General features: G+C 27.3%; 1 protein-coding gene across 1 annotated transcript in view; it reads right to left on the reverse strand.

Annotated features, from left to right (window-relative positions):
• Positions 1-18,821, reverse strand: part of LOC117178493 — a 455,271-nt gene that overhangs the window by 86,886 nt on the left and 349,564 nt on the right. The window contains exons 5-6 of the mRNA XM_033369920.1: positions 7,102-7,262; positions 3,300-3,540 (exon numbers count right to left, since the gene is read on the reverse strand). Coding sequence (XP_033225811.1) covers positions 3,300-3,540; positions 7,102-7,262 — 402 coding nt within the window. The remainder of the gene's footprint in view (positions 1-3,299; positions 3,541-7,101; positions 7,263-18,821) is intronic.

Below are 18,821 nucleotides of genomic sequence, written 5' to 3' on the forward strand. Positions count from 1 at the left end.
CCCTATGACGGAAAAAAAGAAAAGTTAAAAAGTTTTTTTTTTATGCAATTATATGTTGGAAGCTTTACTGTTAGTTCGATTTTTCCCACGGCAGTTCAGATTGAAGGTCTATAAATGGAAATGTGCTTTAAAATGTACAAATTTCTATCCCAGAGTTTGTATTTTTTCGTTATCATAATCAAAAAATTAGGAAAATAAGGAAATTTCGTTTTTTTAGACCACTTTGCTGAAATCTTCAAGTTTAGTACGATTAATTTCAAAAATGGCTGAAATTGAAGTTCTTGGTATGTAGGTGTACATTAAAAAATAAAATTAGCTGCGCCATCCTGAAGTTTTTTTTTGTTATTAAAGATTGAAAAACGAGAAAATGAGAGCATTTCTTTTTTTATACCACTATGGTGCAATCTTTTCATTCAGTTCAATAGTTTTGGTAAATAATTGAAATTGGAGGACTTAGCATTTAGATGTGCATTAAAAAATAAAATTTGCCATGTCATGGTCTTTCTTTTTATTATAAGTATAAAAATTTTTAATGATGAAATTTGTTTTTTTTTCACATCACGATATTAACTTTCATTAAAATTACCATATAAATGTTAATAGAAAATTAAAATTCGCTTTTTCTATTATAGTGATGTTTTTTTTCGTTGTCAGTTGCTAAAGAATCAGAAAAATGGGGAAACCCGCTTTTTACACCACTATGCCAGACCGCTTTTTAAACAGTTCAATTTTCTTCAAAGCTAGCTAAGATGGAAGGTCCTGTTATATATATATATGCAAAAATATTCTAATAATTTAAACCAGAAAAATGATATATTCTCATCGACATACAACAGATGTTGGCTCAACATTTTCCCCCTGACCATTTTCTAAATTTCAAATTTCAAACCTTTCAACATATTGATCGTTTAAAAATATAGATGGATATTGTTTTGCAATGGCCTGACGAATTAAACGAGTTAAATTTTTGTTCGAATGTATAAAAATTTTCTAGATTTGGGATTTATAACAGCATGATGACGATCGAGAATAAGGTGAATGGAAAAATGAAAATTGGAATAAGCGCACTATTAGAAATGTAGGAGATTAAGGATAAACGTAGAAAATGAAGTTGCAAATAACCTACTTTTAAGTTCGAATTAACGAATTTTTGATAAAGATTATATCCCAAAATTCCAAAACTTGTAACTTACAGGGCACACAAAATTTCTTTTAGCATTGTCATCATTTTGTCTACGTGTGAATGTCTTTAAGAAGATGAAGTGACAATGAATGAAATTTGTGTAAATATTCAATCTGGGAAAAAAAGAGATCAAATGAAAACAAAGAAGTATCCACTGACTATTATTTCCTTGAAAATGTAACAATTTAAAAAAAGACTTCTTTTGGGTTGAAAACTCGTCTTTGGTGGTGGTAGAATATTAACCTTCTTGATGACTAATTCTTGTTTTTGGTTAAAAATTTGTCTTCTTGTTTTAAATTTAAATGTTAGGTTGAAACTTCCTTTGAAAATTCAAAATACAATCAAACCTGGATTTAATGTTTCTGAGACAGTAGAGACAAAATAGTTCCGAGATTCTGGATTTAAGATCACAATCAGTCCCAAAATTGACATTATATCCAGGTTTGACTATGTTTGGTGGAAATTTGATGTATTTTGTGAAAAAAAATGTTGTGGAAAATTAATCTCTTTGTTTGAAGATTAACTTTTCTAAATGAAAATTAATTTTTTTAACCGAAGATTAATTGTTCGAACAAAAAATTTAACTATTTTTTTTCACCGAAAATATTTCTATAGAAATTTTTAGAATATTGAAATAATTTTATTTGTTCTGTTACAATTCACATTATGCATACGGATATCTTAAAACGTGTGGCCTAATACCAAATGTGTCATTAATTGAGATTTTAGTAGTGATGCGAAGAATTTTTGAACATTATATTTCAACTTATAATGAATTATTATGATTAATAAAATTACTGCAGTATTCATAAGAATTTGATCATATGTGTGTGTGCGTGTGTGTGCATTTATATAGCATGTTTCTTTTATTTTTTAGAACACGAGAAATAAATTTAACCAAATTTTGATATGAAATGAATTTTATTTCGTTCTACCCACATCTTCTGAAACTTTACTTTCTTTCGTATAAATTTTAAATCACTAAATACTTCGCTCCTTTCATTTAATTTTAATGTATAAAAAGTATTTCAGACCTTAAAATAGTAAAAACGTGAAAAAAATCAATTTTTAACCAAGAAAAAATCACAAATTTTCAACAAAATAGTTCAATCTTCAGCCAAAGGAATGTATTTCTAATAAGTGAAATAAATTTAAAATTCATCAAAAAGATGAATATTTATCGAAGAAGATTAAAGTACTATAGAAAAAGAAATATTTTCGACGAAAAAATGGAATAGTTAAATTTTCAGTTCTAAAAATTAATTTTCGATTAAAATATGAATTTTCATGTGAAAAAAAATTAATTTTAGTCAAAGAGAATAATTTTTAACAAGAAAAAAAAGGATTTTTCATCAAATAAATAAAATTTTAATCAAATATTTTCATTTTAAAGTAATTATCAGCCTAATACATTCTCAACCGAAAAAATAAATTTTCAACCAAAAAGAAGAATTAATCACCAAGAAGGTTAATATTCTGCCACCTAAGAGAAATTTGTAACCCAAAAGAATTTTTTTTTTACATTGTTACATTTTTTGCGAAATAATAGTCCCTAGATACTTTTTTCCTTCCATTTGATTTCTTTCATTCCGAGACTGAATATGTTCATAAATTTTATTTATTATCATTTTATCTTCATTAATATTAAACTTGCCAAATTTATTAATGCGAAGTTATTAATAACTATGGACAGATGCTATAAGAATATATTTGCTTGTTTTTTATTTTCTTAATATTTTTGTGATGTATATTTCAATAAAATATACTTCTTCTTTTGTGTCTCAGAAACTACACGTTTGAAATTTGGCGCTTATTTTATAGGATTAATTCAGCAACCATGGGTGGCACTAAATGTCAGAAACCTCATTTAATTTACCTCAAACAGCAAACAGTCTGAGATTCCTCAGCTGCGTGAGGGGAAGTTGGAACGTGGGGGTCGAGCAAGCAGGTAGGCGGTAATCAAACGGGCAGCACCCCTCTTAGGGTCGCTCCGCTGTGTGAGGGGAAGTTGAGTAGTGGGAGTTGAGCCAACAGGTAGCCGGATATGAAATAGGCTTCGCCCGTTAACTTGTATTTAATCATGGGGAATAATTATCAATTATTGAATTCCACTTACCATCTTTATCTTTATCTCTTACTGCTGTCATGACAGCCCTGAATGAGCTATTTATGGCTTTAGGCTCTGCATGGAAGTGTAGATAGGCCACATGTCCTTTAGTGGTTACGAGATCGGCAATACTACCACAAAAATTTCTTAATCGCGATGGAATATCTGGAAAATCCTCAAATACGTCAACGTAATTCGCATCGCACTCGTTGGGTTTGCTCAAATCAAATTCTGGAAACGTCAGCTGTATCTAAAATACGAAGAAACAAAAATAATGAAAAATATATTTAGTTTATTCAATTTTAATACAATCATAAGATTAATTAAAGTTCTTTAAATGGTCTTTGATTGAAACAAATTCATTTTATAGTTATCCCATAATTAAATTTAATTAAAATTACTTTTTATATTCTAAATACACGCGATGATGATTGTAATTCGGGACGCTGACAGAATAATTCAGTCAAATTCATTCAAATTTAATCAAAGTTTCGAGAGTATAGTATTCATTGAATGCAGGACTTAATTTACATTATAAATATTTAGTATGATTCAGTTAAATTAACTAGAATTCAATTTCATTGTGATTGAATTCGGTTTTGTATGTACTGAAATCTATATTTAATTGATTAAAGCTCAATTAAATAAGTGAATCTTAATTTGAATTTACTAGAATTCAGTTTGAATTTTATAAAATTCACTTCGTACTCAAAAAAAGTTTATTTTAACTTAATTAAAATTATAAATTTGAAAATGTATATCGTATGAGCTTACTAAAATTCAATTTCATTGTACTGTGATCACACATAAATCTATCCTAGAACAACTGGATTGAGTAGAATTCAGTTTGAATTTTCAAGACTTTTTTTAAGATAAAAGTAAGGAACTGTATTTATATTCAATTTCCTCAAATTCACAAAATAAATCAAATTCAGATGATCGAAAACCACATAACTCATTGAATAATTAAATTATGTAATAGTAATATTTCAAGCAATCAAATTTCAGACTTGATATATTGATTGTATGATAATAAATAAAGATTAGCATGGCATAAGGGCCTCACCCGCATTTTCACAATTTTACAGAAGGGGCAAAAAAGTTCCAAAAAATTGAAATTTTAGGTTTAAAAAAGGATTTTTGAGATGAATTATTACTGAATTAAACCGCGAAAAGTTTTCTTAGGAAATTATATTAGGTTCTGAGAAAATTTAGGGAGAAATTTTTTTCGCTCGAGTAGCACATTTTTTCAACTATGGATGGATGGTGATAATATATCCATGTTTTAGTTAAAAGAAAAAGAAATTTTACATTTTAGCTTTAGTTAAGTTCCAGAACCGAAACAAAGATAGTCTCTTTAAAAATATAATTACGTTTCGAGAAAAGAGAGGGCGAAGATTTTTCTTCGCTCGGAAGGTACAGTTTTTCAATTTTGGACAGTGATAAATGAAATCCAATTTTTAAATTCGGACTTGTTCGAATGCGCATGTGCATCTGGCCCTGACGCGAATTGCCCTTATGGCATGCTTAAAAAAAATACAAAATGAGATTATAGAAAAATCTTTGATTCAGGATCTATATAAGATTGATTTTCTAAGCCAATAATCTCATTTACCAAAAATGTCTTTTAATCCTTGATATTAATCAATGTTTAATTATTTTAAAACAACATTTCGAATTAAAGGTTTGGAATATTTGGAAATAAATAACAATATCAATACAGTATCATTAATATTCTAATTGTTTCCTATATTTTATTAATTTCTAATAATAATTATTAATATTTTTCATTAAGTTATTTACTAATTGAATTAAATACTAAAGGAGAACAAATATTTAAATAATTTTTCCTTTGAAATTATGAAACTAATATTTTTTATTAATTATTACATTTCTTTGTTGTTAAAAATACAACATTTTTATACAATAATCTGTCAAACCTTAGTCAAAAAGCTATTAAAATTACTTTAATTCCCTTTAAATCCTTTTTAATATCCGGAAATGCTTTAAAATCCTCTAAAATCCGTGGATACACTTCTGCATCTTTTTAAATCTCTTAAAATCTTTTGACATTCCATGAAATTAATAAATCCCTTCTATATAAACCCCCTTCCTTTTGAAATTGCTTCAAATCTTCAAATTTCCATTAAAATCCTTTTAAAATGTCGAGGCTTGTCTTGAGATATCTAGCTATATTTTAACATCTCTTGAAATTCCTTCAAATCCCTTGCAAGACATCCCAAAATCTTTAGAAATCTGAGTAAACTCCTTGAAGTTCCTTCAAATCTTGTAAAATTCTTTTGAAACTTTAAGGTCTTTCTGAAAATATACTGGGTAATTTCTTTTAAATTTCTACATCATTTAAAATAATTTAAAACATCTCAAACCACTCGTGATCCTTTGAAATTGTTTGAAATACCTTAAAATCTTTTGAAAAATGTCTGATATTTTTAAATATTAAAAATCTCTTAAAATCTCATTTAAAGAGCAAATAATAAATATATTATCTTAAGAATATTTACAATATAAGGAAGGTCGACGAAAAACAGTTTATAATGTTAAATATTTAACTGTTTTTAGTATTTTACACAAAAATTTGCAAAGTTTTTTTCTACAGTTCTCATTGAGGCGTAGGTCATCACTTCTTGTGAATATATATTTTCTCTTTGCACAATATTGTAAAGTACCACTGACGGACTTTACCATAAACTTCAATGGGTTTCATGGAGAGGAATAGCGAAATTATTCGAAATCCTGGAAATGTCATCGAACCGACATTTATTGACATATTCAAATTTTGGAGAGTACAAAAGGTTGGTACACAATATCTGCTGAAAAACCTAACCCGACAAAAGTGTGAGTTATTAGCATTATTTGCCTCTGTTCTGTAAAGTTTTTTTAGGCCCATCCAATGATACTAATCAAAATAAGCAATTAAGAGCTAAATGCTAAATGCTAAGTGCTAAATAGCAAATGAAAAACAAGTGTCTTCTAAAAATCTAAGTAGACTATCGTCACATCCAAACATCCAAATGCTTAACGCTCATCGTACAATCCTCAAAAACATCATTTGACTATGATTTTTTATATCTTTTGTTGATATTGTTTAATGTTAACGTTTTTGTTTCTTTTTTAATAGAAAAGACAATTTTTCGGAAATGAAATTGTTACCGTTAAATAACTAATGCCCTCTGCGCTTCGTTCGAGAATGACACAAGTCGAAAAATCTCGTGGGTTCCTTCAAATTTAAATATAGTCTTGATTATGTTGCAAACTGTTACGGAATGACAAAATCTACCAAGAAACTATTTTATTTCGATAAAAACTATGCACATGAGATAGACATATCTTTTTTCAATACCAAAAATTAGTTTTTTTTATCTTAAACATTTGTTACTCATAATGCTCTGACAAAGATTTTCCCTGTTATGCCAAATGTCCCGAATGCTTCCACGCTAGAAGTTTTCCTTATTTTTCTTTCACGACTCCACTGGTATTACAAACTCACTTTTTAATTTTTTTTATTAAGAATATTTTTCAAAAACGTGGCTGCTTTGAATGGTTCATTTTTCTCAAATTTACGTCATATTAAGCAACAGAATAAAATCTCTTATAGTCGCCACAAGGTACCGGAGAGTTGTGGTAATTCTAGAGCTTAGCCAGGATAATAGTATTTCGAGGAGGTAATGAAGACTTTAACCTGTTGGGCATCATTTGTTTAAAGATAAATTTGAGAACTTCAAGATTGTGTTTCGGCTTGAATATCAGTTAAGACACAAAGTGTAAGTACAAGTTATGCAAGAGATCTTACCTTGCTATCCTTCTCTACGTGAATCTCCCAAATACAGTCAAGAGGTAGGCCTTCCTTCTGTACTGTCTCTTTTCTATCGTGAATGTCCTTAGTCTCGATTACAGCTTCCAACATCCCCGTTATATTCAGCGTGCAGGGTTCAGGCTCACGTGGTACTCCCTCTGTGGATCACACCTATTACAGTTCCACACTTTTTCTAATTCTAAGCTTGAGTCAAAATCGTACAAACTTCTTCAAAACATTAAAATAATTTTTACTATTATTTTATTCAGAAAAAGATTTAGTTAAATGAAGGAAAATTTAGTTAAATCAACCATAGAATATGGTTATTATATTGAAAACAAAATATTTGTTTGATCCAAGAAAATTCTTTGGTCACTAAAATTTTGTTGATTATACCATAACTGTCGGTTGATCCAAAAAAATATTTTTGCTAATGCATGCAAAATATTTCCCGTAAGGGCATGTGATACTTAGAAAATTTTCGATTTTACTAGTTTTAGGTTCCCCCGGCTTCTTTTTCTAGATTAATAAATATTTTGTCTTAAAATTTTGGGAAATGATAGCGAACATGCTAACGGACGTCCCCACACACTTTTTTTGTATGTTAATTCAAAAAAGTCTTAATTTAGCAAAATGTGATTAATTTGTATAGCGCTTAGGAAATAGTATCGATTTTTTCAGTGTTAGGTTCCCCCGGCTTTTTTCCTAGGATAAGAAATATTTTGCCTTCAAAATCCGGGAAATGATAGCAAACATGCTAACGGACGTCTCCACACACTTTTTTGTGTTTTTTTATCAAAAAAATTTTGATATTGCTAACAACGTGCGTGTATGTTTCGAGGTTATGTGTGTTACAATTCACCGGAGCGTTACTTCCAAACTGCACAATATTTTTGGCCGAAAACTTTGGACTTAAAAATAAACATAGTAACTAATCTCCCAAACCTAACCTTGTTTGTAGGCAATCAAAAAAATTTATTTCATAAATAATTTCCAGATGATCGGAAAGGCAGAGATGAAAAACGACGTAACCTCAAAATAATGCTTATGCATAAAATTTGTATTTAGCACAATAAATTTTTGTTGTTATTATCCCTCAAAAAAGAGTCTGGGGACGTCCGTTATGATATTTTATAGCATTTCCGAATTCAGTTTTCAAAACTTTTCATTTTTGTGGAAAAAAGCCGGGGAAACTGTAAGTATCACATGCCCTTAATCCAAGATAATATTTAAGTTGATTTATATATATATGCTTTCACTAATCTAAGCGAAGATCTTTATTAATTTAAAATGATTTTATTGAATAAAGAAAATTTTTCCGGATGTTGTAATTGAAAATTTATTTTAACTCCTTCTTTAAGAAATTTGGGACATTTAAATGGGAGGAGTTTTCAAACTATTTGTATACTACAAGAAAAGAAACACGCGTGCTAAGCGTGCCATGATTTTTTTGGTCTCACGGAATTCGTAAATTAAAACACAAAATTAATATTATTAAAAAATTGGTTAATTTCTATTAATTTATTATAACCTACAATAATGGAAAAGAAAAGCTAGGAACATATTTCAGATAATTTATAAGATTTAATATCATAACTTCCAAAATTTAACTATAATATTTCGTACAGGCAGTCAAACTGACGCCTTTTTGATAAAAAATGATAAATTTATGACGAAAAATACAATCCTAACTAGAAATTGTTCAAAACTGTAACTTTAATTTTTGACGTGATATGATTTTTATTTTATATAGCCGATATACGTTGAAAAATCTTGACATAGTTTAGAATTATTCTAAATTTGTAAATCTTCTTTGCAATTTATACCGATTTTCGGTAGAAAACACGAGCATAATCTAGAATTGTTTAAAAAATTGTTGTCTTTGAAGTCCAATGATTTTTTATTCAAAGTACCGATTCCCGGTATGAAATGCTAAGAACCAAAAGTTGCATAAAAATGGTAAATTTTAAGATTTTGAAAAAATAATAATATTTGAAAAAGAAGAATGTAAAAAATCTTAGAATTGTTTAAATTGTAAGTCTTCTTTTAAAATTAATGTGTTTTATTTAAAATAACCGATTTTCGCTGACAAATGTTAATTATATTCAGTATTCTAATTGGCAGATAGATGTTAGATTTTAATATTCTTAGTATTAGCAATTATTTAATTATTAATGATTGTCTAGTAATTACAAAAAAAGATATTTATACTTTTATCATGACGGTTTAATTATGATTAAATATGTTTATATTACAGTTAGTAATAAATTCACGCTAGTATTGAAATAAGTTAAAATCAATAATGATTTTTTATAATAAATCTTTAATATCATAAATGAACAATTAATCACTAACATCTAAACTCGTTTTTAAATATCTTTTATTTATATAATAATTCCAAATATTTTGCAAACTTACTGAAAATTTGTTTAAATTGTGTAATCTTTCGAAATTAAAAAAAATTCTTTAAAATCTTATATATATATATATATATTTCAGTTTTAAGGAAACACTTAAAATGTTTTAAAATGTATTATAATTATCACTTCGAATTAATTGTTTAAAAAATTTCTTTGAATTTTCTCATGAACCTTACAAAAATGTATCCTCTTAAAGTCTCTCAAAATTCTCAAGATGCTCTTAAATTTTATTTTTAAATATTTAAAAATCCACGTTTTATTTGAAAAAGTTTGAAATACTTTTAAAGTTTAAATTATTTGTGAATTCTTTTAAAACTTCTGGACTTTCGTCGATTTTTTCACCATTCTGGAAATTCTGGAAATTCTTAAATTTCTTTTAAATATTGTTTTTAAATTAATTTTTCAAAATGAAAAATCGGTTTAAATCCACAAAAAATCTTTAAAAATAGTTTTTTTTTCTTTCAAAAAATTTCAAAATTGTTGAGAAGCTTCTAAGTTTTTTTATACAATTTTTCAAGAATCTAAAATTTAGTTTAAATTTTAAAATCCTCTTAACATTTAAATTATTTTAGAATCTTCACAAAAGTTATAGCTATATTTTAAATAATTAAATTCTTCTGAAATTGGTTAAAATCCTACAAAATTAAAACAAATTGTCTTTAAAATCTTTCAGATTCTTTTTCGGAACATTTGTAAATCTTCAAAACTTAAAATTTGGTTTATTCTCAATAAAAATAAAAGAAAATATAGAGGCTTGTTGAGAACTATTCAACGAAGAATTCCGTGTTTTAGAAATATTTATTTTAGACCTCTAACACACTGAAAAAATTACTTATTTATAAATTTTAATTTTTAGATTTATGGAGAAGACAATTCGTAATATTTTTTAATAGATAAATAAACTAAAAATTGTTTTCAAAAATAAATTAAAATAAAATAAAAGTGCTGCTTGCAAAACGTCGAGACTCGCTTATATCGAATGCAATATTTTTTAAAGAAATAAATTATTTTTTTTAAACCTGAAGAATTCAGGGTTTGAATCATTTTTGGCAATTAAGTAAATACCTTTCAATATTTTTACATGTCTTTCCGAATTATAAATTTTCGAATTTAATATAGCAGTTGATGCGCTCTGCAGAACAGACAAACAAGAAGAAAAAAATCCTGTTAACCTCCATGGAAACAAAACTTTTGTTGATGCATCGCTTTTCTATCGAGGCTTTATTTCCACATTTCAAACGACTGTCAGAATGACAGGATATAAATTTTCAAGGAACAGCAAACTTCAAAAATTTATATTTTGAATTTGCTTATACACATTCGACAATTTTTTTAATTGGTATAAATAATAAACTACACGAAATTTTGTATTCGACACTTATGAGTTATTAAATTATGATTAAAGATGTGGTGTCTAAGAACGTATCTTCTTATTTATCAGACTTTTTTAATTATAAATTTGCCAACAGCATATAATATTACTGAATTTCAAAATTTCCAAATCATTAAATTCCCGATTCAATAAAAATTAGTATTTTAACACAAACATTTTTCATTGTTAAATTTTTTTTTCTTTAAAAAAATACAATGCAAATTTTTAAACAAACTTTTTTATCCGGAAATATATACATATTTTTTGAAAATAAAAAATAATGACTTTTGAAAACTTGAAAAAAATCTGTGATAAAAATATTTGACTATTGTATTTTTCATAAAGAAATATACAATATTGATTTTAAAAAAACATTTTTTTAATAGCTTAAATTTAGGAAGTTTATAATTCGAGTTTTCTCAAGTTCGGAACTTGAATAGTTGGGCAATTTTCTGTTTGGAATTTTATTATTCAGAAATTTTAAAATTTAATAATAGTATAAACTGTCTGCAATTTTATTATTCATGAATGTACTAGGAAAAAATGTTACCATTCTAAATGAGAATTAATAGTGTTTGAAATTAAACAATTTCTAATTTCGTAGATCCGTTTTTATTTGTTTTAATTTTTTTTAATTGCAACCCTATCAAGTTAGACGAATTTGAGTAAAACATGTTCAAAATTATTTAATTTCAAATTTAATTACGGGCTTTATGTCTTTTCCCTTACTTAAAAAAAGGAAGTTTTTTAGAAAACAGGGGAAAAAAACTTCCTTTTTTTCTTTTTTTTTATCGCTTAAATTCGAACCAAATTAATAAAAACCCCTAAAGAAATCCAACTATTTTTTGTTAAAAATACATTTTCTCGTGCTCGAAATTCGACTATTTATTCAAAAATTTAATTCTTTTACTGGAAAGGTATCCTTTTTTGCCGAAAATTCGACTGTTCTGTTGATAATTCACTTTTATTATATCAAATTCATGCATTTGGATTGATCATTCCTCTTTGATGGTAGACAATTTTTTATTAGTTGAAAATAACCATGTTTTTTAATACTTAACTATTTTATCAAAAATTCGTCTTCTTGCACGAAACTTCAACTATTTGGTTGAAAATGTAACTGCTCGGGCTTAGCTTTAATCTCTTGCATTTACAAATTCGACCATTTAGTTGGAAACTCAATAATTTTGTTCAAAAAAATTATTTATTTATTAAAAATAGAAAACATAAAATTCTTCCCCATTGATTGAAATTTTTCTTCTGTAAAAGAAACGGCTTTCTTCTCAGTTAATAATGAACTATTTTGTTGAAAAATTAACTCTATTTTTCGAAATTTCTTTTGGTGTGAAAATTAAACTATTTAATTAAGAATTGAATTATTTTTTATTTGAAAGTAATCGTTCTTATATCAAAAATAGAAAACTCGTCCTTATGAATTAAAAATTCATATTGTATGGTTGAAGAGTAATCTTTTTTTATTGAAAATTCACCTTCTTGGTTCAAAAATGTCTTGAAAATTGCACATTTCAGGACTTACACATAATTCTACAGTCTTCTAAAATCCTCTTTTTATTATTTTAAAACGAACTATTTGATGGTAATTTAACTTTTCAAGAACAATAACTTTACTTTCTTCTAAATAATTCGTCTTTTTGATTTGAATAATCGACCATCTAGTTTGAAATGCAACTGTTTTTTGTTAAGGTTTAATCAGTTTTATCTAAACAATCGAACATTTTGTTGAAAATTCAATTCTTTTTTTACAATTAAATTTTTTTGGTGAAAAATAGAAAATTGAAAAAAACTGTCTTCTAAAAAGTGCATCTTTTTCAGGCAAATTATTTTTTGTTTTTAACTGAACAAATAGTTGAAGATTCGACATTCTTCGTTGAAAGTGATCTTTTTAATTGAAAATTTAATTTTGGAGGTTGGCAATTCTACTCTCTTTTAAAAAATGCATCTGTTTGGCTTAAAATTTTAACTATTTGGTTATAAGTGCAACTGTTCAGTTAAAAATTATTTTTATTTAAATTAAACTCTTTGGCTAAAAATTGAACTGTCGGGTTTAAAAGTCATCCTTAATTTTTGCATAATTTAAAATTTCCAAATTTAATGATTCCTAAGATCAAAATAAGTTTAAATTACAAACTTATGTCAGTTGGAAATTATCCAAGTTGACAAGTTTAACAGTTCAGAAATAAATAGTTTAAACCCAGATTCATAATCCTTTATGCTTAATGGCTCTTGTGAAAAAATCATTTTAACTCTACAATTTATTTTTATTTTGCAAAATAATATTTAAAAATCGATGAAAATTGCATAATACGCCTAAACAATCGAAGTTCTTATTTTGATCATTAAGTGTCTGATAATGTTTTTTTCATCATCTTTTAAAATTTGAAGCGACTTTTCACGGACTTTTTCTGAAATTCTGCACGTCTTTCTTTGCAATTTTATTTGAATAATGGCACTTTTTACAGGCCTCTAGTCAATCTGAGCCTTGAACATTTAATGTAATTTTTCTAAAGCTTAGGCTTAATTTTTCAATAATCAAAAATGGTTTCTAAACGTTTTTGACGGTGTCAAAGTAAAAATCTTTATAGCACACCAGCGAACCGCATATTTTTGGAAAAATTTCACGATTTAATTACAAATTTTCAATATGTCCTACATGATTTTTATTTATCATAAACTAGATCATAAAATCATTTCTCAATCAAACACGTGATTTTCAGATTTTCATCTCATAAAGTATAGAAATGAAATACTTCAAGGTGTGTAAAAATGTAAAATGGAACTCTATATTGCTATAAAATGAAAGTTCGCATATATCAGAGGTGCATTTACAGCCTATATTATAACGTTATGTACAAAAACTATTGTCCCATGTACTCTTTTCACAGATACAACGTATCTCACTGCCAGTTAATTTTAATCATGTCATAAATAAATAACTACGGAACCAAATCTAAAGGTTACTTAGAATTAATTATAATTTATGTTATAATTTTTATTTTTATTTTTTATTATTACATATTATATATAATTATATTATTATTACTGTTAGGGACCATACTTAAATTCCGCAACAGAACTAGACAGGTTGTCTGGGAACTTCATTTTCAAAATATCCTGATTTTTCACTTTCCTTGATCAATAATATACAAATACCAGCATTATAATTTTGTAATATTTTTAACATATAATCTTTTATAATCAGAATAAAACAGTATTTTAGATGCAAACTTTAAATTTATTAATTTATTTCAAACAAAAATTCTCCTCTACTATAAAAGATGCCCTTTTAACCAAATACTTAAACTTTCAACAAAATAATTAAATTTGGAACATAATAGTTAAATTTCCAACCTAAAAAGTTAAATTTCCAACCAAAAATTGTGAAAGGTTATATTTTAATCAAAAATGATCAAATTTATACCAAAAAAAAAATAATCTAAAAACCAAAAAGGAGAATTTTCGAAAAATAAATATTTTTCAATCAAGAAATAAATAAAAGTTTATCTAAATTATTAAACCTTCAAGTCGAAAGACGAATTTTCTCCACAAAAAATGAATTTTCAAACCAAAATATGACTTTTTGTTCTAAAAATTAATTTTCCACGCAACTGATGCACTTTTACCCAACAACCACGAAATATAAAAAAAAGAAAAATTTTTTTACTAAAAAAGAAGGATTCTCAATTAAAATAAAACAATTTTTTTAATTTTTAATTTATATTTTAAGTTAAAAATTAATTTTAAACAGAAAAGGCTTTTCAAATAAAAACTTAGATTTTCAACCAAATCTTTTAAACAAAATAGATTAATACTCATACAAAGAAGAAGAATTTTTATCCAAAACGTTACATTTTCATTAAGAAAAATTAAATTTCTACTAAAACAGAGGTATTTTTAAATCAAAAAGATAGATTTTCGAAGAAATAGTTGAATTGTTTATTAAAAAAGATTTAAGTTGACTTTTCACGATCACAATATATGAGTTTTTTATCAAAATAGTTGAATTCTTTACTAAATAGATGCATTTTTACCTAAGAAAGATAGAATTTGTTCTGAAACAGATGAATTTTTAATAAAAACAGACCCATTTTTTCAAGTTGAACTTCCACCCGGAAAAGATTTCATTTCATTTTTCAACACCAAAATATAGGTTTTAAACTAAGAGTACATTTTCTACGAACAGTTGCATTTTCATTTAAGAAAGATCAATGTCTTTAGAACGGATAAATTTAAAATGTAGTTAAATTGATATCAAAAAAAGGTTTCTGTTCTCTTTCCAAAACTAAAATAAGAATCACAAACAATAAGTTAATTTTCAGCTATATAGTCGAATTTGTAAGCAAAAAGTATAATCTTTAAGAAGATTGCTCAATTTTCAAGCAAAAAGTTGCATTTTTGTCAAAAAAAAATTCTAATAAAACAGACGAATTTTTAAATAAAATAAGCAAATTTTCCTATGGAGTTTAATTTCCATCCAAAAATATTACAATTGACTTTTCCACGCAAAAATAAGAATTTTGAACAAAGAATAAATTTTTCTGAGCAATACTTTAATTTTCCGTAAAAGAGTTCCATTTCTTACCAGAAAAATGCAACATTTATATTGAAAAAGATGAACTTATAAATAAAAAAGAAAAATTTTCAGAAAAAATAAGTTTCATACAGAAGAGATTTCAACTAATTAATCAGCAAGAAAATGAGTATTTTAAAAAAGGTTAATATTCCTAAGAGAAGATCTGAATTCTTAACAAAAGACTTGAATCTGCAACAAAAAAGGATGTCTTTTTAGGAAAATTGTTGAAATTTCAAGACAATAATAAAATTTATGACTAAAAAGATGATTTTTAGAAGAAAATTTTATCAAATTTGAAAAACTTACATAAACGAATGAAGGACCTCTCCCTCCAAACGTGACAAATTGTAACAAATTGTCTCGCCCCCCCTCCCCTCCTTGAGCTGTTACGTAATTTATTTATGGCGCCTTATGCTTTGAGTCGAAAACAGGATTGGTTACCGTTGGCGGACTTATTTGAAATAATTGTATTTGCAAATAAATTGTTTGTAACAAATAATAACTGCAAAGTGTATACAAATATTAAGATTTATTTTGAATTGATAATTATAATAAAAAAGGTACTCCTGTTTTAATGTATAGAATTTTGGGAAATAAAACCAAGAATCTACAGACCAGATTAGGACAATCACCGTAAAATGCTCTTGATTCTCAGACATCAAAGAGAGAGCATCGTTGTTTCGGTGCTGTTCCTACCTACACAATTTTTTTTTACCTTGATAAGGGTGATGTATGAGTGCCAAAACATTGGTAAAAATTATTTACAAATGTTCATTTATTGTGATTCGATAATAAGAAAAAATAAAAAGGACGAAAGAAATTAAAAAAGAGAAGGGAAAGAATTTGATCGGTTGCATTCTCATTTTCTTTCCTCTTTTTTATTTGTGTCAACGATATTGTTTTCTTTTTCAGAACAAAATACGTTTTTCCAAATTACATAGGTGCTTTTTATGGAAGTTTTCCATATGTGGCCGTTGGATTCTTGGTTTTCTTATCAGTTTTGTTAAATAGGATTCTCAATTTGATTTTGATCTAATTTAAATTTCTTAAAGTTGTATTCCTTTCTTTAAATTTAAAAATCATCATTTATTTTTAAGGAGTATGATGAAATAATTATTTTAACTTTCAGTTGATAAATCTATTTTGTAATCAAAGAATTTTTTTCAATAACTTTACAATTACTATTTGCTGTACACAATTGATTTACACATTTAATTACTTTAAAAAAAAGCTCCAACCGTAACAAATCTGGTTGTAGACGCCACCTGGACTAACCCGAACGTATAAATCGTTTATGGAGCGACGTACGATTTAGGAATTAGGAGTTGTGGTTTCGGGTTTATGAGCTAGCAGGTAGGAGTTTAGTTCCACGTTGAGAGTTGGGAGATGGGAATTGGGAGTTGGGAGATGGGAGTTGGGAGATGGGAGTTGGGAGTTGGGAGTTGGGAATTAGGAGTTAGGAGTTAGGAGTTAGGAAATTTCCCATCTAAGGTTCTAGAAAATGTAAAAAAAATTTCATGAGTCTCTCTCATGTCCCGCTAAGCCCCGTATTACAGTAGCATTGTTAATTTGATTATAATTTCTAAATGGTGGGTCAATCTATTCTAGCGAGAGAGGAATAATAATGGGATTAACCATGGATTACCCGGAGCAATCGTAAAGTGGTATTTCGTGTATTCACGACGGGTTCTATACCCGATACTATGAATTTTGCTCTCAAGCCGCGTAAGCATAGTGCGTTTCTGGGGACCGGCTATCTGTTCCCAAGGTGTCTCGTAATTCCGTAGCACGTCGAGCAGGAAACCGCGATATTCACGACCACGAAATACAGTTCGTACAATCCTACATTCCCGAGACGTTTACACTTGGTCTCATTATGCAGCTTCCGTTTTCGAATACGAAGCGATTTATCGAGGTGTAAAAGGATCTCGAATATGCTCTTCTTTATGTCTGTGCAGGAAGTGTATGGGTGTGTGTGTGCATGGATATTACTACTATTGTCTCCAACGACAATGATGGATTTAAGCTTTAGATTCTACTTGCTTATAAAAGTTTGGTACGATTTCTCATCAGACTTAAGGACGATTAACATGGTTCAGATTAAGACCTATGAAAAATTGATTTTGTAATTTTTGTCCTGTCAGCTGCTGCAATTTTTTAGTGAATTCCAGTAACTGGAAAAAAGTTCTTCTATTTTTAATTTGGCATATTTTCTAACAGCACCGTTCAGGAGTATGAGGACACCTATAAATCTAGATATTAAAAATTGTACTTAATTCTAAAAGGATATCTTCGGAAAAAATAAGACAGGAGCATTTGAAATCTTATAAAATTCCGCGTCAAATGACTCATATTTTAAGTATTTTTCGATAAATTTAAAACTGAGCCAATGAGCAAGAGAAACTGGTCTCATTTCTGATTTTTGTCACTTTTCAAGATTCAAATTCAAATTCTGACAAAATCTAGCAAAAAAATCCTAAACATTTGACAGTCACAGAAAATGAACCTTAAAATTTTCTCTTTGAAATAAGCCTACAAACATTCAAAAGTGTTTACTGATTCCTGAATTATCATAAAAAAGTAGTGACCTGCGCAAGGCAAAAATCACTTGGCCAAGAGATGCTCCATCTTCTGTCGTTTGTCGATTTTCTTCTTGTGCAAGCCACTATATTTTTACCGTTTCTTGGGTTTATTTTGAAAACAAAATTTTAGCATTTATTTTGTAATTAATCAAAATTTTTAACATTAATTTTCTAAATTTTACCAGGAGTTGACTTTGAATCTTGTAAATTAGCAAAAATAAGAAATCAAACCAGACTTCTTTATTAACAATGTCAGCCTTAATTTCCAATAACATTTTTAAAATGGCTCGTTTAATTCGGGAATAAGTAAGCTTGTTTAAAGCTCTTTTTGAAATTATTTCAGTTTATTCTTCCGCAGATATTCTGCGAAAGCATGTTTTAAATCCCTAGGATTTTAGGTGTCCTCATACACCTAGACAGTCCCTGCATAATCTCGAATTATTTTGAGCATGCAATTTTTTTAAAACTGCATAAACGAATTTCATATTAAAATCTAAAAAATTTTAATTGATTTATTTTAACAAAAGCAGGACTTTCTTAACATCAAAGGTAAATGTGTTGTATAAATAGACCAATTGTTAGCAACAAAATTGACATTTTGATCCGCACAAAAATTAATTTTCAACAAAATACTTGAAATGCCGACCATAGATCTGCAACCAAAGGAATGGGCTTCTGGCAAAGCAGTTCAAATTTTAAGCAATTTTCAATTTTTAAAAATGAATTATTTATTTATTTTATTTATTATTTTA

Source organism: Belonocnema kinseyi, chromosome 8, assembly GCF_010883055.1.
Source record: "Belonocnema kinseyi isolate 2016_QV_RU_SX_M_011 chromosome 8, B_treatae_v1, whole genome shotgun sequence".
NCBI lineage: Eukaryota > Metazoa > Arthropoda > Insecta > Hymenoptera > Cynipidae > Belonocnema > Belonocnema kinseyi.